This window comes from Perca fluviatilis, chromosome 18 (genome assembly GCF_010015445.1).
Source record: "Perca fluviatilis chromosome 18, GENO_Pfluv_1.0, whole genome shotgun sequence".
NCBI lineage: Eukaryota > Metazoa > Chordata > Actinopteri > Perciformes > Percidae > Perca > Perca fluviatilis.
This window is the reverse complement of record NC_053129.1, coordinates 2507700-2534571: the sequence shown is the minus strand read 5'-3', so window position 1 is coordinate 2534571 and position 26872 is coordinate 2507700. Positions and strand designations below refer to the sequence as shown.

General features: G+C 41.7%; 1 protein-coding gene across 3 annotated transcripts in view; it reads right to left on the bottom strand.

Moving 5' to 3' along the window:
- Positions 1-1121: 1121 nt before the first annotated feature.
- The window catches only part of dse (dermatan sulfate epimerase), a 30683-nt gene continuing 4932 nt past the window's right edge, over positions 1122-26872 (bottom strand). For 2 of the 3 annotated variants that reach the window (XM_039782473.1, XM_039782475.1), the window contains 4 exons: positions 20101-20354; positions 11890-12129; positions 5291-5498; positions 1122-4065 (listed from right to left, as the gene is read on the bottom strand). In XM_039782473.1, the coding sequence (XP_039638407.1) occupies positions 2316-4065; positions 5291-5498; positions 11890-12129; positions 20101-20354 (2452 nt within the window). In that variant the 3' untranslated portion in view covers positions 1122-2315. The remainder of the gene's footprint in view (positions 4066-5290; positions 5499-11889; positions 12130-20100; positions 20355-26872) is intronic. The other variant, XM_039782474.1, reaches the window with a different exon arrangement.

The window sequence follows — 26872 nt, the reverse complement described above, 5'->3', positions numbered from 1 at the left end:
ACACACACACACACACACACACACACACACACACACACACACACACACACACACACACACACACACACAGAGATAGAAAAGAGGCATTCTTTACTTTATAGGCTATGTATTTGTGTTGTTACATTATCTGGGTCACATAACAGTGATTTACCCAAAAGATGTATCCTGGAATTCATTCAAAAGTTTAATTTGCTTAAAAAAGTAACAAATAAATACATACTTTTAAATTTGACTGTTAATCGCAATTATTTCCGAGACGATTAAAGGTGCACTATGAGTTCCTGCATGGTTTCATTTTTGTCTCAAATGGTAGTCTTCTCTCCTTGATCCGCTAGCTGCCTGCCTGTTGTATTTTGGCTGTGCACCAAAATACAACAAACCACGTTCCAGCCAATCACAGACAAGATGCTTGCGGGAAGGGGTGGGGGTTAGTGTATATTGGTGCACAGCCTGTGCCCCTAGTGTTTGTTTGACGTTTACGAGCCCTGTGTTGTCTCCCGAGACCGGGCTTTTTCACGGTGTGTTCCGGGGGCAGGCAGCTAGCGGATCAAGGAGAGATGACTATGATTTGATACAAAAATGAAACCATGCAGGAACTCATAGTGCACCTTTAATCGTACAGCAACATTTGGAATTGTTCCAGCTCTACGTATAACATACTGTAGAACTTTTACCCCCCATTTTGGAGTTCACACGTTCACTTGACACAACACACGATGAATGCATACTTATGCATGTAGTAATTTTATTTACAAATGGTAAAAAACAACCAAAAAAACACCATAAAAATATATCTTGCTTTCACATATATACATTTAAATGTATTTCCTATGAAGTGTGTAGACGGGACAGATGTCAGGTCCAGATGTGGCTGTGACTGGATCATAGTGGCTAAAGTGGAGGCCGGACCGGACCTCTGACCTTCACACAGACGCAGACTTCCAAAGCTCCACAGAAGCTTTTCACATCGGAGGGGGTCTGGTTGCATCAATTCCTATTTGGAATCAGTTGTTTGGTTTTCCTGAACACCCATTAGGTCAATCTTACAAGTATTTGGGCCACAGTTATAAAAAAATAAAATAATCAGAGTTTCAGGAATACACTCATAATATTCTGGGGGGACTCAGAATTTTATGAGAATACGGTTGGAATTTCTAGAAAAAGTCATAACATTATGAGAATAAAGTTTATAGAATAATATCCTGAAGCCCCCTAAGGCAAATTTATGATTTTGGGCTATATAAATAAAATAGAAGAAGTCATATTAGGAGAGTGAAGTTGTAATCTCTAGAAAGAGATATTATGAGAACCAAAATCACAATATTGTGAAAATGAACTGAAAATGAAAAAGTCATAAAACTACAAAAATAAAAGTCAAAATTCAGGCAATAAAAATCATAATACTGTATTATGAGAAGAAAATTCATATTGAGGAAATAAAACTAATCTATGTAAGTAGTTTTTTGGGGGAAAAAGTCATAAAATTAGGAGAAGTCATCATTTCTAGAAAAGGTTATATTAGGAGATAAGATTGTCATTTTACAACATAATATCCTGCTACATTTTTCATTTTATTCTGTGTCCTAAAATCTACGCTTATAGATATAAACCAATAACTTGATAACATTCACATCCCTCGTCTGACAGACTGGACCAGACTACGACACAAGCACATACAAGAATCTCATAACATTATGACTTTGTTCCATCGTTGAAATATTGCAACTTTTTCAAAATTGTATTTTCTATCCTGGAAATCACCGATTTTTTTTTATTTTCTAAAAGTGTCCCTAATACTGTGTTCTAAGATGTGGCTCAGACTGAGGTGTGGGGGTGCAGAACAACAGCTCGATGGATCTTTAGTTAGGGCTGGGTAGCGTTCAAAAATCTTCGATACTGGTACCAATGCCAATACTGTGACTTTGGTACTGGTTCCTAAACAATACTTTTTTCGTTACCAAATTTACACATTTACACACAATTACACATTACGGCACAAACCTTTTTATATATGTTCCAGCTCTGACTACCTGAGCCGTCTCTGTGTAACGTAGAGTTTTTCCTGCGTGTCTCTACGACGTGTAACGTTAGACAGCCAATCACAAGTGTTATTAGATCTTGGTAGAAGCATGTGCGTGCTTATTGGCTCCCTGACGCTGATGAGATTTACTCCTTAGGTGTTGTAATTGGGTGCGAATGGCGAGGCATTTTCCGATACTCGAAACTAAAGAGGCAATTTGGTCGCTGCCTAAAAAGTACTGAATTTGGTACCCAGCCCTACCTGCAGTTGGACGCCCCCTGGCTCGCTCCTGGCGTTAACACTGCGTGTGAGAGCAGGAGGAGTACAGGTACAGTAAGATGAAGCAGTCGATCAGGAGGATGGTGTAGAAACATCTCTGCGTGTGCAAACTCCGACCTCTCTGGAAGCGAGTCAGTAAGACGGCCAGCAGCAGGAAGAAGGTGGCGGTGTTCAGGAGCAGGAAGAGTCGGATGTAGGAGGCGGTGCTGTTGAGACCCTCGCTGCCTGCTGTGGCCACCATGTGAACCTCGTTGAATTTGCGGCCCTTGACAAAGGCCCCCTTTCTGTTTTTGCGTCCGTCTGTATAATCCATAAAGGCCCGCGACTCTCCCTCTCCCTCCTCCGGACTGTCCTCGTATGTACGCTTTGAAGTCCTCTGTCTTACCTTTTTCTCATTCACCTCGATCTGTGCAAAAATGTCAGGTAGACTCTCCGAAAGCTTCTCCCCAAGGTTCACTCTCTTCCCCCCTTTACCCTTGCCCTGTTTCTTGGACATGGCAAACATCTTCTCGATGACCTCTTCTGTCTTCTTCTTGTCGGAGAACTGGAGGAGGCGCTCCGCACTCTTACGGAAGCTGGCGGTGTTGAGAACCCGCCCGAGGATGTGTCTCTCCATCTGCTGGAAGACGGGCTTGACGTGCTGGAGGTTGTCCTCCATCACGTTGACGTATTCCTCTACCTCCTCGGGCGAGCTGTCATCCGCCGTCGCCGCCCCCTTCTCGAACACGATCTTTTTGTTGTCCAGCAGCACCATGGCGAACAGAGGCTTGCTGCTGACCTCTCCGGTCAGCAGGTAGATAGTGTAGGTGTGATCCTTGGTGGCCAGATAAATATCCACTCTTTGGTCGTCGCCACGCAAGCTGAAGCTCTGCACGTCCACGCCTGGTCCAAAGAAAATGTAGGCCACCCTGGTGTGCGGGTACCTCAATGGCATTGTGACGTTCACATAGTTGGAGCCATTGTACGGGTACCCTCGAGGGTAATTCCAGTAACCAACCACTCCTTTGTTACTGTAGCCTGTGTCATCCATCCAGAACATCTTATATCGATCCTCACCGTGTGATACAAACGCTCCGTGAACACCGTCCACCTTTGTACCCTGGAATGGGAGTTCCGTGTTGTGGAAGAAGGCTGTCATGGCTCTGGTTGGGCTGTCTGGATCCAGGTGGATGTGGTCCACCAGGAGCAGGAGCTGTGGGTGAAGAAGGAGCAGGTTTCTCTGGAAGTTTCTGATCTTCAGCTCTGGATTATAAGCCGAATGGCCCTCACCACGGATGAAGACCATTCCCTGTCTCTCCATGGCGGCTTCCACTCTGCCCTGGGCGTCCGCCGCCAGCCCCACCTTGTACTTCAGCCACTTGGAATCACAGGCTTCCGTAACCTGTCCAGCCCACGGCTTAAAGCAACTCCCTGAGACGGCAGAGCGAAACAACACAGCATTGTTCAGCAGAGTGTACTTGGGTCCGTACAGTGCCTCGGTGATGAATGAGACACCATTGGGCGCAAAGGTGAAAGTGTTCTGATCCGGGTGCTCGTGGCCGGCGTTAAAGTTCCTCCACCCTTTGATCCACTCCTTGTACTTGTTCCTGTGAACGATGTCGAAGATGGCGCGCCCCCCCAGCTTCCCTGACTTGAAGGAGAGGAAGGTGCGGTTGGTGTCTGCGGGCAAAGCGCTGCCGTACGTCACCACGCCCCAGTCCTCAAAGTAGTGGAGTTGGGACGTTCCGAAATCTGACGGAGGCTTTGGAAACAGTCCTGGGTCATACCTGCAGAATACCACGAGAGGAGGGATATCAGATGGATAACATACCAATAAGGGCATCAATAATCAAAAGCAACCACTGATGGAAATTCCTATCAGTTTTCCAGAGGTTATTTTGTGATGACATATTGCAATTTACACTTGTGTGTACCTACTTTTTATCAACCTGCTTTATTTACGTACATATGTGATTCCCTTTGTTTTCACAGAATGCCTTTTGGCGACCCTAAGGAAACAGCTGTGACGCTGCTGCTTTCAAGGAACAGTTCAGATCATTAGTAGATATCAAGACCAATACCACTCTCGTGTCTGTCGGCTAAACAATACGCTAGAGTCAGCAGGCGATTAGCATAGCTTAACCTACGGACTGGAAGCAGCTAGTCTGCTTTGTCTGTAGAAAACCAAAACGTAAAAACCCCAAATTGTAGTTGTACAGGGACTTAAGTGCTGGAATTGTGTCTTGGCCAGGCCAGTGACTTTATCATCACTATGAGGTCACTGGCAGGGCCAAGAAAAAGTTCCACCACGCCACACCCTGTAGTGCAGTTTGCAACATTGTGGTAATTTGTAGTTTTTACATTTTGTTTTTTGTACGTATTAAACAAAGGATATACAGCATGTTAGGTAGTAAGCCTTAGATGTGTTGGTAGGAGGATTCTTTATACTTTGAACAGAGGGCAAGGCAAGCCGTTTTCTTTTGCTTCCAGTCTTCAGAGGATTCTAATACAGCTGAGACAATTAGTCAGGTAATCAATTTGTCGAGAATCGATGATGTCATTTCAAGGAAAATGACAAGCACTGGCCGGTTACAGAGGATTTGCTGCTTTTCCGTTTTCTTTCATAAAATCTTTGGGTTTGTTTTTGACTGTTGAACAGATACAATTTCTAGACATCGGGATGGGGTCTGGGAAATTGTGATCCCTATTTTTCTTTTCTTTTTTCTGAAATTTTCTAGATTTTAAATGACTAATCAAAAAATAATTTACCATTCAATTAATTAATCAATCATAAAATAATCACTAGGTGCAGCCCTAGATTCAAATATCTCGACCAAGGCAAAGTCATCAGATATAAGAAATGTTGCACAAAATGCGAAGTACGTATGCAAAAAATACAAGGTACTTTACTTTAGACAGAGGGGTTTTTGGATGAATATCCCCTTTAATAATACAGTTGCTCTAAACAGAAAAAATAACTTTCCTTTGTATTATAAAAATTCAGCAGCTCACCAGATGAACTCTGTGTGGAGAGTACACCACCGCTGGCCTTTCCCAGCCTGCCCTGGCCCCTCCATCACCCTGTTCTGATGAATCAGCTCTGCCAGCCAGTTTCCACTGCCATTACGTAACACATAGCGGTCCAAGAAGACCAGCTGGCTCTCCGGCCCGTAGAACCAGTTGTAGTTGGAATCTGCAATGGCTACAGTCCGCTGAAATCCTGATGAGACGGTGAAGACACAGAGGACAACTTCAGTGTTGTCATGCAGAAATATTTAAGTATCATAAATCTAGGGCAAACATGACAAATAAAATGCTGACGTTGACTGATGTTGAAGTTTATAGTGCCAACAATGCATGAAAATATCACTTCAAACGATACGTTGGTTCTTTGTAAATTCCAGCACACTACCGCACACTGCTCAGTACAAAATATTTGGCCTGTGATAACGGATCTGAAACAAAAGTGCCCACCCAGCGTGAACCTCAGTCCCGTCTGCTGTGACCCAGCTCAGTCCCAAACCAGGCACAAATGGTTCATACTGTTTTGTTGTCTGCAATTATGTAAGGCAAGCCTTGCACTCTGGCGGTCAGAGGGTTCTTAGAAACCAGCTATCCTAACTACAGCATGTAATCACAGTCAATCATTTGTCAACCAACAACAATCATAAACAAAAATTGCAGAAACAGAAACACTTGGTTAAGTGAAGTCTCTTTTCGATATCCCTATAAGCATGGCTAAACAATAAACAAATTCTTCAAGATAGTAATTACAGGAATTGAGCTAATGCGATCGCAGGTTAGGCATGGATTATCTGCAATGATCAAGTCGGAATGAAGAGAAATGCTAACGTTTAATACTGTCTTGGATCTATGATGTTAACACAAACACACAGACACATGCAGTGAGAGGACAGCGACCAACTGACACGTTCCACTCACTGCTTAGAATTCAACTGACACTTCAACTCCTTTCAGGGCTCTTTAACTATGTACGTACCGCTCTTCATGCCAACACACAAGCATCCCAACACACATGGACAGCGATAGGGGAGCAATCATCCAACTGACACTTCAGCTCCTTTCAGTGCTTAAAGTTAAAGAGACACTACTTTCACTTCAACTGACACTTGACCTGACAGTCATTTATTTCCACACTTCCACTTATTACTCCTTTTGTCCCTCACAACTGGCGTTTCATCTCTTTTCCGTGCTTGAACATCATCTGATTTTTCAGTTCCACTACTATATCATACAGCTGACACTTTGACTCCTTTCAGGCATTAACACTGACTGTTATGTGTTCTTGTGCATTTTTATTGAATGGTTTTGAGTGAAGAGGCAGATAGGAAACGGGGGGAAAGAGAGCATGCGCTGTAACCTTTCGGCTACCAAGGCTGATATTTGAACTCTTTTCTGTTGTCAGGTTTTCATCTAAATGTATCGCAATTATAAGGAAATCGGCAAAAGAAAATACGACTGAATTCTTGTTTCCATCCACTACCGTTATGCTAATATTAAGAGTTGGTTCATCGAGATAAGCATTGGGTGGCGCCGATTCTTCAGTCAGAAAACCATTACTGTACGTACACACCGCCGCCGATTTGAGCTTCTAAAGATACCGGAAGTCATTCATTTTCAATGGAAGCTGGCTTCTCTCAGCTGCAAGCAGCGTCAAATCTGTCGGCGTCGCGTTTTGGGCGTTTTGAGCGTCCAGAGCGTCAATCAGAAAGTTGAACTTTGGTCAACTTTATGGTAATGAGCTATGACGCGGTTCAGCGGCAAGCAGCGGCAAACGGCAGCAACCAATCGAAATATAGACGTCCTTCGCGCTGGCTGATTCCGGAGAAACATACGATGTAAACGTTTGTTCCTACCAAGACATTAGTTCCATGAAAATGGAGGAAAATCTGATAATCGCCGTTGCTGGGTTCCCCTATCATTTATGACATGACGTTGTTTGCGTAAAAGGACCAGTTAACGTTACCTGCCATCACATGGTCTCTAAACAGTCCGCTCACGGTGAAGTCCTGCACGGATCAACAGCTGGCGGCTGCTCGCTCTGCCTGCATTCTGCTGCGGTTCAGCGGCTAACGAGCGAGCTAACTGCTAACAGACACCGCTGCGACCAACAAACAATACAAATTCTTTCATTATATATGCAATTTATAAAAGGTTTCTAGTGTCAGTGTACTGGCCGTGCAGTGGCTGCTTGTGCTTTGTCTTCAATCGTGTGTTGAACGTGATCGAAGAATGCTGCTACGTCAGAGCGGCCAAAGCGTCAAACAGCTTCCCCGTACTTTTTGACAGGGCGGCCAGAGCTTCTTTGCAGCTCAAGTCGGCGGCGGTGTGTACGTACGGTTATACCACTGCAGAATAAGAGGGCGCAACAAGTAGGGGTGCACCGATCCGATATTAGGATCTTTTTTTTTTTTTTCCTCCGTCGCAGCACTGGAACCCCTGTTAACTTCGTACCCTTCTCACTCATGGTAGTAACTTTATAACGCAACAATTAATAACCCACAACTAACTCTCTTTAAAAGGATAAAACACCATAGAATATAACAATTTGTGACTTAAACAGTTTCTAACACTAATACTTTTACATTTACAAACCGCCCAATAGGGCTACTCCCTCTTAGTCAATTAGTCGACTAATTGGTTGTTTTGGTCTTAGTCAACTTAGATTTCTTTAGTCGATTAGTCATGTTTGATGCTTTTTTCATGCTGAATGACTTATTTCCAAGAAACGTACGAGCACATCTCTGGTAAACACAAGAATTAAAGTGGTGCTTTTGCATGACTTACAGATCTGTCGATTAAATCAACTAATCGATTAGTCGATACAATTGAATGAGTGTTAGTCGACTAAGAATTTCTTCAATCGAGCACAGCCCTACCGCCCAACGGCATGCTGGGTAACATTATAGCTGCTAGCTAGCCAGGTAGCATAACAGTCTGTTAAGCTGGGAGAGGCTCCGTTCGCTACTGCACATTCAAGAACCGAGAAGAAAGTTAGCTAGAGGATGAAGAAAGACCCTAGATACACCAGAACAACGTGTGCTCAAGAGAGGAGCCGTCTGTTGTTCCCAAGTTTTTTGTTTCTAAAAATTTAGCCACTGTTGTTGCCCGTCGCTCTAACGTTACTCGGCCGTGCTAACGTTATCGTCCGTGCTAATGTTACTGTGCTAACGTTAAAGACATGTCACTTCAAGCATGCAGCAGAGCAAGGTTATGAACGCAATCCACCTCCGGTCCCGCTACAGACCGTTGAGAGAGACGGGTTCAGAGCAATGATTAAAACTCTGGATTTAAGATGTCTCGCCTCGCTGAAATACGTCCGCCAACCTGCTAACGTTATTCAAACAGTGAAGGAGGCTGACAGCGGAGCTACATTCAGTCGCCCACTACAACCACACTACAACAACCTAACTGACCTGTGGCCAAGGTAGTATTTATACAACTAGCTTACAACTATTTAGTTTTGAAAGGTAAACTATGTTACAGTTGTTTGTATGTGTATTCATTCGATTTTAGTTTATTTTACTACTTTGCAGTTTGCACAATAAAAATAGTTTAGCTTCTGTAACTGTTTCATGGATTCTCCTTAATATAAAGTTATTGTAAAATGTCGTGGAGCCAAGCCAACCCTTTAGTAATCAAAGCTTTTAGTAAACATGATGACATTAACATGTTTTTGTGATATTCTATGTACTCCTGATAGTAGAATAAGCCATTATAAACCTATATAAAGGTGGCCCATTACTGTTATTTATTTAAATTTATTTTAAGAAGTTTGATTACATATATATTTTCGATTTGAATGCACAATTGTTTTTGAAATAACAAATAAATAAGAATTCAATACATTACATCTATGTTATTTTGTTATTTTGTTAGGAAGGTGTGGTGCCTTTAGTCTTATTAATTGGATCGGTATCGGGGATCGACAGATACACAAAGCTCTGGCATCGGTATCAGTATTGGGACTGAAAAAGTCGGATCGATGCATCGCTAGCAACAAGATGATGTAATCTAAAGAGCACCAGTAGAACCGTAGTGTGGATCGACGACAATTCATGTAACGGATAATCGCTGGAACATCTGTCGCCGCTGGATCTTCTGCCGGATGTCCCTCGCCCTGCAAAACTTTGAGCTAGCAAGCTATTGGCTGAAAATGTCAAGTTTTGAAAATGATTTGGATGGTGCGACAAGGCAGGCCTGCGTGGTTCTTTCAGGGAATGATTGTTAAGATTCATAAAGAATATGTTTAGGTCATTTCCTCTCTAACTGGGAGGTTTTGGGACTGATTGGTGGGATTGCTGTGGAAGAAGTACACACGACGATACACTAGTAAGAGCCAATGAGGTTTAAATAGCTCATGTTACTGTATTGTGTCAACAGTTAACTTCATAATAAATAAAATTATGTCTGTGGCGTTTTCTTTTGCGGGGTACAAGGGTTCCACCAAATCAAGTTCCTTCCAAAGACCAATTTGCAGATACACTGTCGCTGCTACCGGAGTTTAGTGCCGCCCAAGACGATTGTGATTGGTTTAAAGAAATTCAAACAACCTAAGTGTTTTTTGTGTGGAGGGGCCATACCTTTACTCCGAACAGAGCTGGGGGGGTCTGCAGGTTTGTGATGGCTGAATTTGAGTTGCTAGAAGAGGGCTGATGTCTGTGTGTCTAACACTGCATATGCTTCATTTACGTCATCATTTATTCGCTAAATCTGTTTCCATTGCATTTTGCTTTTATCGAAACAAACTTTTCCACCTCAGCCAAGCGTAAAAACACTTTTTTCGAAGTTATATGTGCACATAAAAAATGTGCATCAAAACAGATGGCTGGAAACACACCTTGTAATGCTGACACTCAAGTCTTTAGCCTCTCTCAGCTCACTCATGCTGCTACTGTGGATCCAGATCCAAGACTCTCCTGGCTGAGCTAATTAGAGGTGCTTTATGAGTGCAGCAGTGCTGCTCAGCCACAACACACAAACTGTTGGCAGGGGGCTGTGAAATGTCCGAGGCTGACCTAGGGGCCCCCTCCTCGGCTGCTGCCCTCCCCCTGACCTGCAGACCAAACTTCCAGGACACCACATATCCCTGCAGAACTCCGCTCAGCTTTGAAAGGCATCCAGGAAGGTAATAACTACACGCATGCATACCCCATATTGGCTCAGAGGAGAAGCTACTCTCCAACGTTATTTTCAGTCTAATCTAATATATCCAACTTTTGGAATAGAGCATTCTCATAAGGACTAACCTGATGTGTCAGCCACTCATAGCTAAGTCAACCTTTACTCACAGATTGTTGACCTGTTCTATATTTGGGTGGCTTTTAGGGCTGCACACTATATCGATTTTTATCGCAATATTAACTGCCGCAATACACATACCGTGAAAGACACTCAGAGATTGTTTGTGTTATTTGAAAGAAAATATCAGTAGAAAACATTCATTCATTCTTTTTTTTAGTGGTGCCTTTTATATTCAAATCAATGTTCAATTTGTTCAATAAAGGAATGTTGTAAATGATTATCTTTCATTTGTTTTAAAGTCAACAATTGTGGGGTGGCCTCTAGCTCACCCAGTAAGAGCGTGCGCCCCACCTAGGCTGAGTCCTTTGCAGCGGCGCGGGTTCGAATCCGACCTGCTGCCCTCTGCTGCGTGTCATCCCCTGTCTATCCACTGTCACTATCTAATAAAGGGGGAAAAGCCCCCAAAAATTATCTTTAAAATCAACAATTGTTGTATTTTATCAGAATACTGAAAGCAGCAGAAATGCAAAAATGAGTACATTTTAGTATCTGTTTATTTGTCGCAAGTAATATTGTTTTTGCGATATTCAACAGTGTTATCATATATTTTCCTTGTATGGAGTGGCTCTATACACTGATTCCCAACCAGGGAGTACTTCTGCAGGGGGTACGTAGAAAGATTGAAGAATAGCTCCACTCATTTGAAAACATATACATTATGATTTGATTAAAAGAATATATCCACATATAATTATTAAGTCAACTGTAACACCTGAACACTACATGTTGCAGTTATGTAAGAGTGTGTGAAAACTAGTTAGCCATCTAGCACAGAAGTTTAACCGTAGCCAAAAGTAATGACTGAACAGTTGATTAGCTAAAATGAGTAAGGTTATAGTAACGTTAAAAGATAAATGGTTAAAGCATTCGGCTTCACTCTACGTAGCAGTAGCCTAGTAGGCTAGCATTAGCATGATTGCTGACCAAACTGACTAACAATGTGGCATTTGTATTTACTTTTTATACTTATTTAGTTTTTACTTAAGGCAGTATTTATGAGCCAGTGGAAAAAATAATTGTTCATATGTGTACTCTGTTTGTACAGATGAATGACCATAATTGTATGAAAAAAATTACTTTTATATAATTTATATAACAGCTTTACATTTGGAACATACATTAGGAATCGATGACAGGGTACTTGAGGACTGTGGGGGTACCTCGGATCAAAAAGGATGGGAACCACGGGCTTAATACATCCATCGCAGTGAAAATGGTATCGCATACATTTCACAGCTTTTCAGAAAGTAAACTGTGCTGGCTAAGACAGGTGAAGTGACAGTTACCTGGCAGGATGGTCCTGTACAGGAAGGCAAAGTGTTTCAGCAGCCAGGGGTGGTCGAAGTGGCTGATGGCAAAGTGGCGCTGCACCAGGAACATGTACTGGAACAGAGAGCGGGTGGTGTAAGTCCCGTAGGCCACTCCTTCATACAGGGAGCCATCCGTCACATCCTGCAGAAGGACCATGGACTTCTCCATGATGGACAGGACCTGCTTGGTCCACAGGTAGGCCTCCTGGAGGTAACCTGGAACACAGGAAGTGGAGAAGGTTTCACAGGGTAAATACTAGGGCTGGATTCGAAACATGGGTGCCGATTGGATTTGTATTGCAATTTTCTTTTCCCTCTTTAACAAAAAGTTAAAGTTAAAAGTTAAAGTTGAATAATACACTTCTAAAGACAATATATAATGAGACATTTCTAAAAACTGACTTTTCTAAAAATAATGCACATCACGGGTCTTATCTTGCATCCGGCGTAGCACAGCGCAAAGCCCGACGCAAGTTTCTTTGCTAGTTTAAGACCGACGCAGTTGTCAGTTTCCCGTCCACGTCATTTAAATAGCAAATGCACCTGCGTCCATCTGTGGCCCATGGGCGTGCTGGTCTTACAGGGAGGTGTGTTCAGGTGCATTCTGGGCGTGCTGGTCTTACAGGGAGGTGTGTTCAGGTGCATTCTGGGCATGCTGGTCTTACAGGGAGGTGTGTTCAGGTGCATTCTGGGCGTGCTGGTCTTACAGGAAGGTGTGTTCAGGTGCATTCTGGGAGTATTGCTATTTTGAGGCAGCAGGAAGTGATCGCGCCATTGACCAACAAAAACCTCAAGTTAATAACGCTTCGTGCGCTTAGATCGTTAAACTAGGGCCCCACAAGTATTGCGATTCAATAGTACTGAGTATTGCGATTTACTTTTCCTTCTTGAACAAAATCAGAGGTTGAATAAAACACTTCTAGAGACAATATATCATAAGACATTTCTAAAAACAGATTATTTTCTAAGAAGAATGTACATCACATGTCAGCCAGTCAGTCTGACATTTATTTGCCTTGTAAACAAGAAGATAACATGGACTTTCTGCTTTTTCCTGCTTTCGCTCTGTGTTGCTAGAAACAGATATGATGTAGTCGCCGTCGGCGGAACCATATAAACAGGACATATTTAGGTCAATAATTGGTAAAAAAATAAAGAAATAAAAAATATTGATTCTAGGGGAAAGAAGTGATTGTAAAAATCGTAATCACCATACATATGATTTTCAATTCCCCCCCCAACCCCACCCCTAGTAAATACAGTCTCAGATCCCCTGTCCCTCAATTATTAAAGGGTTGCACCAACATTTCTGTTTTTGTTCAGTTTTTGCCCATATACTGCACATACCGCAGTGTTTTCGACTTTTTTTTTAGCAGTCTTTAGTTAATGATGGCAGATTCCTGTGAAATTTTACACAGTTATTCAAGATCCACATTTGCACATCATTTGGTCCAGATAAGCTTTTGATAACTTTACAAAACGGTGACTAATATAACAATAAAAGGCAATAGCAGAAAAAGCACATGCAGTTTCTATCTAAAACTGTTAATCTGTGCCAGAAATCACACTAACTAAACACAACCACATTCTTTAAAAAGTGTCAAGCAGTAAATGTAATTTGTAATGCAGGTTAAATAAGACAATGTTGCCCAAGACTGCTCCAAAGTACAGCTACAGGAACAGGAGGATGGGAAATGCCCCAAACACTTTAAGTTCAGCTATCTTTAGACAGAACACTTCTGTATTGTCCGTGTGGGAAAGGAGAATTACATTTTTGGAACAAAAGGGAACTACATTGTTTCTATGTGGATATATTTAATCAGATTAAAAGAGCTATTTTTACATACATACGTACAAAACTATTTTCTCACTAAAAACTTCCTTAAAAGTGCCCTGGCCTACAATCACTACAGACACGTATTCGGGCCAATAATAGATTTCTACTGTGAAGTAATCCTCTTTTTCATGAAAGTGCTTCACTTATTGAGAATATATATGCAACAGGACTTAAAATGAGAGAGCCTGCATTACAAAGTGACTCGGGCCCCGTGTTTTGTAGTATTTTAGAGTGTGTGTGTGTGTGTGTGTGTTATGTCACTAATGGAATGAATGAAACACAGCATTCCAGCAAACAACGTCTTAGTTTGTTACCTGGAGAAACCTTCCACACACACCTTTAGCTGTGGGGATGGAAAGCATGACTCCGCTATGGCACACCACAGCGTGTATACTCTCTGACACACACCAGATCACACACATAGCCTTTACTATGAGAACGAGTGACCACATAAACACTCCAGCTACAGTTGGTTGAGAAATCCTGGGGCCATCGCCGGTAACTGACCAGAACCCGCCCACTGGAGTCGTCCCCAACACTGTTTGGTTTTGGGGCTGGTCTACACAGAGCAGGTATTTACCATCAAACAGGAACTCTTGGCATGCACAAAAAACATATTTGCACAAACAGAGCTTCACACAGTCCAGGGCCGCACTTTCAGACTCTTCAGTACTTTCCTCAAAAGTAAAAACATATTTAATTCTTATTAAAAGCTTTCTGGGAAAAACACACACAACTTTGTCAGTGCCCTGGACTACCACAGCCTGAGAAACAATCGGGTTCAAGTTAACTGAACTGTGGACCATCTACAACTGGTCCAGATTTAGTGTTGTGCACCGTTTTGATTTCAACAATTCTGATTCCAATTCCGATTCCTCCTTTCGATTCTGGATTTGATCAATTCTTGCTTACGATTCTTTGAGGGGTGGAGTTGAAACGGGTCACATGCTTATTTCACAGATAAGAGGAACATTTTATTTTGACTCAATGGTGATTTACAGTTTCACAGGGCTTTTTCAACGTGAAATAAAGCCACACAACACAACAAGCCATTGGTGGCCGCTATGGAAGCCAAGATTTCCGCATGTCAAATTTGGAACCGAGGATCGGATTCAAAACCAAATTTTCCAAACGATTCCAATGGAATCGTTTTTTCATCGGAATCGTTGCAATGATTCCAAGTTGGAACTGTTTCTCGATGCCCAATCCTATCCAGATTGCTGTTGCACAGCCGTTGACCAGGTCCAGCAGGACGACTCCCATCACTCCTATCTTACCCTCTTTACAGGGGTTTCCTATCAAGTTCTGGATTCATTTTAAGGTTCTTGTTCTGACATATAGAGCCCTGCATGGTCAGGCACCATGTGTAGATCTCTGAGCTGCTCCATCCTTAAATTACCAGTAGGTCACTGAGATCTTCTGACCAGGGTTACTGATTGTCCCTCGCACTCGATTAAAAACTAAAAGTGCCCGTGCCTTTGAAGTGGTTGCTCTGACTCTGTGGAACGCCCTTCCTATTCTTTTACCTTTTGGGTTCTCTGTTGATGCTTTTAGAGCATCAACTCTTTTTCCACAAAGATAAAAACCACCTCAAAAGAGCGGGAAAACCTTTCAGCACAACTGAGGAAGTTTTATCAAAATGTTGCCGTTTCCATCCAGCTTTTCTAGTGCCATGCTTCAAAATGCACCAAAAAATAGGTGCATGAAAACACAACTATAGAGTATGCATTTTTGATTTTCAGCAGTAGCATCAGCAGCTTGTTATTTAAATAAAAATATAAAAATAAAAAAACAGAATTGAAAGTGGCCAGTTAGCAGGAGCAATGTCAGTCACCATAACTGAACAAAAAAAAAGGAAGTACCATGTACTGAAACTCCAATGTCACCAACACAACACAAAATCCAAGGAAAATGATGACACAGTGCTGAACATATGATTACAATTACTGAAACACCAAACACGTTAACAAGAAAGGAGAAATAAAAAGAGAGAATCATCACCACATTAAAAGGAAAAACACATACCAGACAAACTCCATCATACATGCACTTAGTGTACAGTAACTCTCAGCTCTAATTTCCCCCCAGTCTAATGATGTGGCTAGCTTGCCTAATGACTAGCAGAGGGGATAATGCTGCTGTCAGACCCGACTGTCTCCCATGCTGTTAGCCAGGGTGCTGGCTCTGGACACCCACATCCCTCCCTCAGCACACATTATGTCCACAGGAATGTGAAAGGTCAAGAGGTCTCGGCTCCGCCTTCAGTTTGTCTGCACATCAGAGCACACGGCAAGCATCTTGTGTAGAACTGACCACGGTGCTGGCCATTTGTTTTCTCATCTGTTTTATATCAGGGGCAGGACCGAGTCAATAATGAAATACTATGTTTCAGTCTGACTGCTCAATTGTGGGGGAGGTGCATTCAGGTGATGTGGTAAAGGGTTGCGCTTCAAATGAAAAGCAGTGATAGAGGAAAGGAGAGGAGCCAGGAGTTTGGGGGAGTAGCTAATTGAGCTAAATGCTACATTTGTAACAATGGAACGGCCAGCGCAGAGCGGTTTTACCGCAGATCGTGTGTAGGCCGTTTAGGCATGACTCTGTGGCTGGCCGGTGGGAAGGATGTGACAGACAGGGGAGGTGGGGTTTACTATGAACTGTGGGTAAACTGCACAGCGCTGTCCAATTGAACTTTCAGCTTCATGCACCAACAAGCAAACACCCGTATCTGGAATGTGCTGCTCCTTCCTATGTGCTTATCTACACCAAAGTCTGTCACTGCTCTCACAGACAGCATGCATATTTCTAATTTCAGTGAGTGGCACATGAATTGATATTTGTAATAGCATGTTATTTTAGGGCACAATAATAACACCTTGTCTAAAAAGTCAGCAATGGGGCCTAAAGCTTGTGTCAGATAACCAATAAAGAAGAAGACAGAGCTAGTTATTCCTTCTGGTAGTGCTTACTGGAAACTTTCCATTTATACACAGGTATCTTGGTGGAATAATATTTGGACGTAATGTCATCCCTTTGCACAGGAAATAAATGATACATATACGAAAATGGAATGCAGTCAGGCCTCTGCACAATGTTCGGCCAGACACTTGAGTGAGACTGCTAAATGAAGCAGTTAAATGAGAGTATTGCAAATACATTATGTGTGAGCAATCTTCTAAGAAGCTATTGTTCTTACCCCTGCTAGGTATTAACTATCATCTCCACATGAGGGCTGCTGTGAAGCACACTGTTAACAAATCAAACCGTCGTAAAAAACAGAGCAGGTAACTGGCTGAGCTGCAGCAAACTCCCTTTTTCCTGAGCTCAACACAAAATGAACTGAAGCCAAAACAGGTCCATTCCATTAGGGGTGTCAAGATACCAAAAATTCAGTAGTCGGTGCCAATGCCAGTAAAATAACACGATTCTCGATGCCGATTTCGATACCACATTAAAAAAAAAGAAATAGATTTTCTAAGATCCCATGTACTTTAACTTGAAACATGAACTTCTTTATTAAAATATTTGAAAAATATCAAAATGTCATAACAAGACATACAAAACATGTGCAATAGAGCATAGAACAACATAATAAAGTGCAATTAATGGTCATAGCGCAACAACTGGTGTCCCCTGGCATGAAATCGGCATATGTCAGACTGACCTGCCAGTCACCGGTCATGGTCGAGCACGTGAAAACCAGCCAATTCCGGTCACCGGCCAGTCTATCGGTGCATCTCTAATCCAGACAGCTAGCTAGACTATCTGTCCAATCTGAGTTTTCTATTACACGACTAAAACTACTTTTGAACGTACACATGTTCCACCTAAATAAGTTATATAGAGCCGCCCAAGACGATTGTGAGTGGTTTAAAGAAATGCCAATAAACCAGAGCACGTTTTTCTCCCATCCCGGAATGCTGTGTGGACTAGCCAGACCCTCCTTAGCGGCGCTGTGGAGGAAGGTCTGGCAATGCGAGACTAATCAGGCCATAACTCTCCTGATTGTCCACAGAGCGTTGCGCCGGTTGTTGCCCTCTACAAAAAGCCTCAGATCAAACCACTGAGACCACAGCGGCTCTCTGTAAGCCAGCCATCATTTAGTTCACATCAGGGCTGGATCTTTTCTACCAGAAACAAGATCCCTGTATGCAAAGCAAGCTGCACTGCAGGCAGTTACCTTCTGAAGACCTTTCTCTGCTGCCACTTTCAATATGTAGTGCATTACATTGGTGCAAAAAGACACAATCATGTCGGATCTCACAAAGGAAATGCTGCCGAGAATAAGGCCCGGACCTGAATGCACAATGTGGAAAAGCTCATCTGCAGAACCGTCACTAAGGATTAGTATGATGGATAGAAAATGAATCTATGAAAACTATTCATATGATAAACAATGAATCATTTTACTCATGTTTGTGTTTGGGTTAGTGTTTTAACAAAATGAAGTTAAAGTAACCTTTAGAGTGGAAATAATGAGTTCATTCATTAGATGATCGATGGAAAATGAATCAACAACTATTCATATGATATCATATGATATGATAATAAATGTTAAACATTCATATTAAACTATTAAAAAAAAGCCTCAGAGAGCCACAGTGAGCAAACATGACTTCACATTCACTGAGCAACTCTCTTCAAGGGAGACACACTCATTTTCTATTTATTTGGATCCCCATCAGCCACTACCAAGGTACCATAGCAACGACTCTTCTAATGTGGTCCCGAAAGGTTGCTACATCTGCCACCAAGTCTCTTTAAAGAGTTGCTGCAGAATTAGCAAAACATGCTGATAAAGTATCTGGAGGTACAGATGGGAATGAGTATTTCTAAAATAAAGCTACAATTATTGTGAGCTACAGTTCTAAACCAATATTTCATAGGGGTAGGGAAAATTGAAAATCTATTTTTTTAAATCGATTATTTTCCCTAGAATCCTTTTTTTTTCTTTTAACCAATGATTCAACTAAATATTTCCTGTTTATACGGTACCGCCAACAGTGACTACATCATATCTGTTTCCAGTAAAACAGACAGCAGAAAGTCTGTTATGTTCTTCTTTACAAAGTAAATAAATGTCAGACTGGCTGACATGTGATGTTCATTCTTCTTAGAAAATAATCAGTTTTTAGAAATGTCTCATGATATATTGTCTCTAGAAGTGTTTATTCAACTTTTGATTTTGTTCAAGAAGGAAAAGAAAATCGCAATACATAATACTTCTAGAATCACAATAAATGGAAATCCCAATACAAATCCAATCAGCACCCATGTATCGGGAAAGAATCGAATCGGGATAAAAGTATATCGTCCCAGCCCTAATATTTAATATTTCAAAATCTGGAGTACTATGTAGAAAATGAAATTTTTTACTGTAATCCCTTTACAACAGTACCTTAGTCGGGTGTAAATCCTCTGAATCAGCCTCAAGACCATGTGAGACTAAAACCAGACTAATGAAATTCCTTTAGTTGAGTTGAAGCTTGTTAATGCTGAGCAAAGTAAAGCAGGTTTCTAAAGCTGCACACAGAGCTGCTGAGAGAAGGAAGAAATCGTTTGTCGTTTCATGTCAGAGCCGATGATTAACAGTTTTTGATTGAAGATATAAAGGAAATACAAGGGGATATTCATATTCCCCAATCCTCCTTTGGTGGATGTGAAACTCTCTCTACCAAATCTCATCCCAATCTTAGCCCCTGGTTGTAAAGGTTTCCTGCTCTGGACCAAAGTGTTGACACACAGTACAAACTGACCAACGTGCTCATCTTTAGGCTCTGGGCCAGGGCGGGTGCTCCTGGGGCTCCAGCCACGAATGTTTTCTCAAAAGCCCAGAATCTTTGAGGTTTTTAAAATAACTTCAACTTTGTGTCATTTCCTCTCAGACTGGCTGTCAAATCAATGGAGCCATTACTGGGGAAATATCACCTTCGTTTCAAGATTAGTAATGCAGTTTACACCAAAATCTAACCCTACCAATCTTATGTAACTGTAAAATAATAACATTAGATAATTCTTGCCTCTTTTAAGGTGCCAGGAATGAAAAAAAGTCATCCTCAAATTGCTTGTGTTCTGGTTTCCGAAAGATGAAGAGCTACATCCAAAAAAACAGGATGTAGCTCTACAAGATGATTCTTTCCTTGGCAACTACTGTCTATGCTTTGCCCAAATGATTTGCAAATTTTTAGGCTTTCGATAATCAAATGGCTTGAAAAATAATGCATGTAGCTGCCATAAATGAAGCATGCCCCCCCGGACCCCTAGGTCTGGGCTCAACCCCGGATGTTTACAACGTCTGGCTCCGGCCCTGCTCTAAAAACACATTACAAAGACATGACTCCTGATCCGCTAACCTTGGGTCATGTACACCAGGCTTCCTGTGAGCAACGCCACGCAGTTGGTGGGCTGGTGGTTGTGCAGGTACTGGAACCCCCAGCCTCGGACGTAGGACTTCTCGTACATCAGGCGGGACGCGTTGCCGATCACCTGGAGGAATCGCTCCTGCTGGCCCTTGTTCAAGTACTCGTACAGGAAGTCGTAAGCGGTGGCGAACCCGACCAAAGAGTGCGCCAAAGGAACTTCATCCCAGGGGGCATCTTTAACCAACCTGCAACACAAACACCAACACATAGGCTAAAGGCGAGGCGTCAAGACATATGCAGAGTAGAGCCCGACCGATATATCGGCGGGACGATATTATCGGCCGATATTAGACTTTTTCCAAAGTATCGGTATCGGCATTTATAATGGCCGATAAATGAATATTTAAAAAATAAAATAAAAACGGACGAAACCCCCTTCAACCATGTTCTGAGTGTTGGCGTTGTATAGTTTGTCCACCAGAGGGCGCTCTACAATGTCCCTGTTGGCTACACTCGTGTTTAACCCTTTAAGTTTCATATCTTAAGTTTTCTTATACATTTTATTTATCAGAACTTTAATATATTTTGATGTTCCTCTGTTCTGTTGCGACAATAAAACAAAAGTTTATTTTTAAACTGCATTATCATTATTTTAGTGAGGACTCATAAATAACTACAAATAACTAATGTTAGGGAAATCTGTTTGTTTTTTTAAATATATATATCGGCCGATATATCGGAATATCGGATTTTTAAATCACCAAATATTTGTATGAATATCGGCCTTAAAAATCCTTTATCGGTCGGGCTCTAATGCAGAGCAGGTGGAAAATAAACACTGGATGGTAATCAGGTGTGAAATGTTCACTCTTTAAATGAAGCCCTGGAAAATGTTTGTCATGAACAAGAAGCCTTTTAATTATCCCCACCACAGCTGTAAAACAGTGATTCACTTTGAAAGCAAAAATAAAGATGCTAAGTAACATTTTACACCACAACTGCTGCTCCATTGCTTACCAATAAAGAGACAGTAAAAGTGTAGTGTTTGCGAATTTTCTTCTGGTTAACCGGCGCTAGGATCTGAGAAGGCTGACTTCTGAGTGTTGACATTTGTAAAAGAGAGAAAGGTGTTCTGTAATCATCCTGCTCGCTGTAGTTAAAGAGAAAGGAACTTCAGATGTGGTGATGAAACTACGTGCTAAACTGACTCAATAAATCACGCTGGAATATACACGAGGATTCTGTTGAAATCTAACAGAGCACAGACGCCATGGTGTCTGGCCACGGTTCAGTGACACTTTCATTCAAATAAATTTATTTAACAGTGAAACAATCAAAACAAAATTACATTAAATCTAAGCAGCTCTGCGAGCAGGCGGCAGTTTATAGTCATGGTTATACTATCTGTTTACAGAGCATGTCTGATTCGTTTTTTTTGGTAACTGTTAGCCCATTTGCCAATAATAATAAAGGATATGGATACAGATACACAAAATGTCTATTTAATTTGGGATTTAATGTTTATCGTTTATCTGTAACTTAGTTATACAGCATGCAGTGTCCAAAATTTGCACTGTCTACCAGCCAAATGCTAATAAAATATGTAAGTGGCTGGTAGATTTTCTTCACCCACTAGCGAAAAAACAATGGTTATCTTTTGAGGAGCATTCAGTAGCAATTGGGTTGGAGGACAAAAAAGTTAATTTTGTATCCTGACAGCATGTATTTCCTAGTACTTTAAATCATTTTGGAACCACATCCATCCATGCATCCACATACTGTGGATAATTAAGAAGTCACAATTGTTTGGTTCTTATCAGAGCCCCTTCAGTGGACCCGGGTTCACTACTAATCAGTCAGTTATTGGTACATCGTTCACTCGTTTTTTCAAGCTAGTTTTCATTATCCATGGCCTGACAACCCGGATTCTTTATTTTGCACTGCATTAGTCTACACAGTGGTGTCTGTGTCTGAATATATTGCCATAAGGGAATGAATTCAGTATTTTTAGGCTTTTCAATTACAAAACACAGCTGTTAACCTGCCGCTGACAGGGTGTTCCTCTCTAATTGTAAACGTTAACGCAGTGCAAAATGAACAGTGACACCCATCAGACCATAGAGCTGATCTAAAGCCCCTTTCACACATGCACTGCAACCCTGAATGTATCTAGACACAAGAGTTGTGATGTGAGAACGCAAATGTCCCAATCAGTTGGACTGGACATTAAAGGGTCTTTACCCTTCCAGCTCCCGAGTACAAAGTCTGTGTAATGTCATATTGACTGTGAGAATTTACAGCGAGCAGGTTGGGCGTGTTCATGACATTGGACGTGCGGCTGTAAGAACGGGAAGAAAACAAACATCCGAGGGTGAAAAAGAAGATGGGTGATTTACACGAAGACGCACAAGTAAATTGTCTGTTCTGTCTGTAAGGGCCGACGCCAAAATCATCAGACAAGAAACTCGGTTGTTTATTACCAAATTACAAACGGTTCTGTGGCCGCAGTGTAATCCACATCATGTCCTAATGTCTGAACCAAACGGAGGATTTGACAATCTACTGTCGCTGATTCCTTGGACATTGTCCGGAGTTCATATGAGAAACCGGCTTCAGGGAGCCGTTTGGATTACTACAGATTAGCTTTATTTTGGACAGGGATACGTGGATATACAGTCATTTCAATTTGACTTGTTGAACAATGGTGTCTTTTTCTTTGACATCCGTTGAAGGCAGGGTTGGTAAGGTTGAAAAGCTAGCAAGAATTGAAAGTAGCATCTCCTCGGGGCTCTGTCCAACCCCTCCCCCTGCTATCGGGGCTCAGACGCTTGAAAACGGGGGTCTCAGTTTGCCTCCAAGTGCACTAGATTTCAGTTCACTTTAGGTAACAAAAGGGCATTTGCTAGCATGCAAAATCTGATTTAAGAAATGATAACTTTCAGATCAATAAGTTATTCTGAGCACACATGGTTGGTCGTCTGTGTGACAACACATCATAATATTTCTTTCATCAGGGCCGCCCTCTCCTTCACTCGCTGTCTGTCAGCAGCTCACAGAGTTCACCTTCTTCTAAAATATAATAAACACTAAAGCAGAACCAGAAAACCCGAGACGTTATACATTTGAGACCAGAAGTGTCGGCGAGTTTCACTCGAACATTCAGTCCAATAAACAAACAATCGTTTTGACCGTGTGACATTTGTTTAGAGCTGTGGCTCCGGTGGCAGAGCGGTCGCCTACCAATCATAAGGTTGGTGGTTTGATCCCTGGCCCTGCAGTCCCATGTCGCAGTGTCCTTGGGCAAGACAGTGAACCCTGAATTGCTCCTGATACTGCGCCATCGGAGTGTAAATGTGCGCAAATGTTAATCTGATGAGCAGGTGGCACCTTGTATGGCAGCCTCGGCCACAGTGTCTAAATGCGTGTGTGAATTGTTCCTGTACAATGTAAAAGCGCTTTGAGTAGTCGTTAAGACTAGAAAAGCACTATATAAATACAGGCCATTTACATAGGTTGGCGTTTGACAAAGTGCAGCGCAAACAGAACCAAATAAAAAATGCAACTTCACACTATAGGTGTGAAAGTTCCCTTAAAGTGTGTTGGAAATAAAGCATGAAATGGCAAAAAAAAAAAAAAAAATCCATTTGGTGTTGGTAATACATGGTTTCCACATGTAAAGTGGCAGCTGAGTTTTTTTTAAAAGACTTCCTGTCAGTTTATTGATTGCTCTTTATGTTGCAATTTGCCCATATAGCAAAAGGGAAGACTATAATAACATGTATGCCAAGTCACAGTTGGGCTGTATATTGAATTATGCCAAAGCACACAGAATCTCCCTTCTGTATGTTTGCACAGACTGTGTAAAAAGAAAAAAAATGAAGCAGGCACCAGTATGCCACAAAGTAGAAGTTCCCCGTTGGAACATGGTTCCTGGAGTTGACGGAGACTTAATTGAAGGATGTGAATACCACAGCTGACTGACTCCTGGAGCCACTCTGCACAAGCCTTCAGAGGTTCAGTGACCATAATAAAAGTGTGGCCAAGGAGAAAACTCACAGTGGGTTGTTAAGATGTGAAAACACATGCTCAGTGGCTTCTTGCTTCTGCTCTGTGGCACACATACTGATATTGTGAAAAAATGTCCTGCAAATTGCATTAATACCAAGCCGTGTAAAGCCCCTCCCACCTGTTCAACGGCTGGAGGCAACACAGCAGCCATGCAGCCAAATGAGAAGGATTGAGCTGCTTGAGCAATAATTGAAAATGATGCTGAGTTGATCGAATCTTACAAAATACTAAAATATAGAACCTTCGATGACAAAAAAGAAATCTTGCAATCAGGATTTAGGGAGTAAAAATGTTGGGTCAAGGAAAGGAATTGTTGGAATAGAATACTGTAAAGTAGTCACACTACAAAGACTGTATGTAGTCAGTGGATATCTGCATTTAATCAAATATGGATATGTTGTTGTTATTAAAACAAGAACAGGATAATGGTGAGTGCTAGGGATGTAAACAGTTAATCGACTATTGATTAATTGCCGTTAAGAATAAGAATTTACTCGATTAAATTAAATTAATTGTCGGCTAATTGAACATTGCAATCTAAGACAGTTTTCCACAGGACGTAGGCCTAATTGAACGTAACACGAGATTCTTGCGGGCGGCGAGAGACCCGACACAAAGTTGAGGCGGTCAAAACGGAGCGGAGTGTGGGAGCTTTCCAAATTAATGAATGATGGCAAAGACGCCCAATGTAAACTCTGCGGTACTACGTTTAAGTTCAGCAGTTCTACGAGTTTGCTAAGATACCACCTTCATAACTTGCATGCAGCCATGTTGCACGGAGGAAGTCTGTCGCCTTCAGACCCTACAATCGCTGCTGTGGTGGGAAAGGCGAGTATGTGACCACAGGAAAGCGGAGGGCATTACTCAGAGGATTTGCAGCATGATCGAAAAAGTTAGATGCCAATTAGCACCACTGACGGTGAGGGATTTCGGGAGTTATTACACTACATGGAGCAAGGATATAATATCCCTTCTCGAGCGACCATTACTACCCAATTGGAAGCACGCTACAAAAACAAGAAGGCTGAGCTAAAAACACAGTTAGCCGCGGCTAATGTGGCTCTGACGACGGATTGTTGGACGGCACTGACGACAGAGAGCTACATAACAATCACTTGCCACTACATTGGAAACGACTGCAGGTAAAGTCAGCAGTGCTTCTCACGTTAGAGAGACATACAGCTGATAATTTAGCTGACAAACTCAACCAGGCTGTGCATAATTTATTTTGTTAAACTACATAAATGCCATTATCTGTACCGTAACTGGTACAATAAAACATCAACTGAGCAATATAACATGCATTTTTATTCAGTATATAAGCAATATTTTGCTTTTTATGTTATAGACACTATTGATACCGTGAGAAATTTACATTCTCAGGAAAAAAGCCGCTTATCAGTTAATCGTTAATCGATCGATAAAGTCAGTCAACTAATGATTAATGAATTAATCGATAATTTGCATCCCTAGTGAGTGCTAAAATGTATGTAACATAAATAGTAAAAAAAACAGACTGATAGAGCAATATGTATCTAAAGTATGCTGACCTTAGCACATTAACACCAGCCGCTATGAGCTACTGGTCCTACCAGAGAACAAGCAGTGTTTTACTGCCTACAAATTCAACTTTGCCTTTGTGAGATGAAGACTGTTCTATGTCTTAGTTAAAGTCCTTCCTGTCTCAATCTGCACTCTTGTCTGGACTGTGTTCTTGTGGACATCAGTCATCAGTCACAGTGCAGCGACAGTACTGTTGCAATTCAAAGTCCACATAAGTACAGTCCAAATGACTGGAAGTGTTCTTGCTCTGCCTGTTTTATTCAGGATACTTTGGGAGCTGACTTGTGTAGACTTGGGTTAGCTAATTATGCCAGAATTAATTTTGCATCAATCATCGGCAATGGTGGAGAATTACAGCCAGGCTCATACTGTTTTCATACTGGGCATTTTTAGGCCTTTATTGACAGGTCTGTAAATGGGGCGCACATTCTCTGAAGGTAGAGTTAAGGTTTATGTTTTTAATGGACAGCTGGCGTACACTTGCTCTGCCTCTGTGGACTTTTGGTGTCTTATGTCTAGAGATCCCACCACACTGCAATAAAAATAATACATATATATTAATGCAGCGTAATGTTTTGTAAGTAAACATTAGAACAAGGTAACGTGTGTCTACATTTTGGGATTGGATGACTTTGATACTTGTTTTTTCACATATACATTTGAACTAAAAGAAAAGATGTTAATGTTAACAAATCCCCATAGGTAGCTAGTGAGCACTAATTGTGTGAGAGGATGTGAATGAACAAGAGAAGGTTACCATGGTCCCCAACACTTTCTCCAAGCATCATTATCTGAGGCCTTCCTTCCTTTAGTCTTTGAAATTAAAGCTGTGGAGAAGGAAGCTGTGGGACGTAGTGAATGGCTGTACTTCTCAGCCACTTTGCACTTGCAGGAAGAACTAACTTCACTAACTTAATTACATTGTTAGGGAAATAAGGAAGCACCGTTGAAGGCTGATGCCTGCATGGCGTTCAGCCATGGCTGACTCTGAAAAGCCAGAGGATTGACTAAATTTATATATATTTGTATACGTTAAAAAACTGTTAGTGTTTACAAATGTCTCATTATTCAACTTTAGTTTTTGTTAAAGCAGGAAAAGAAAATCGTAATACTCAGCACTATCGAATCGCAA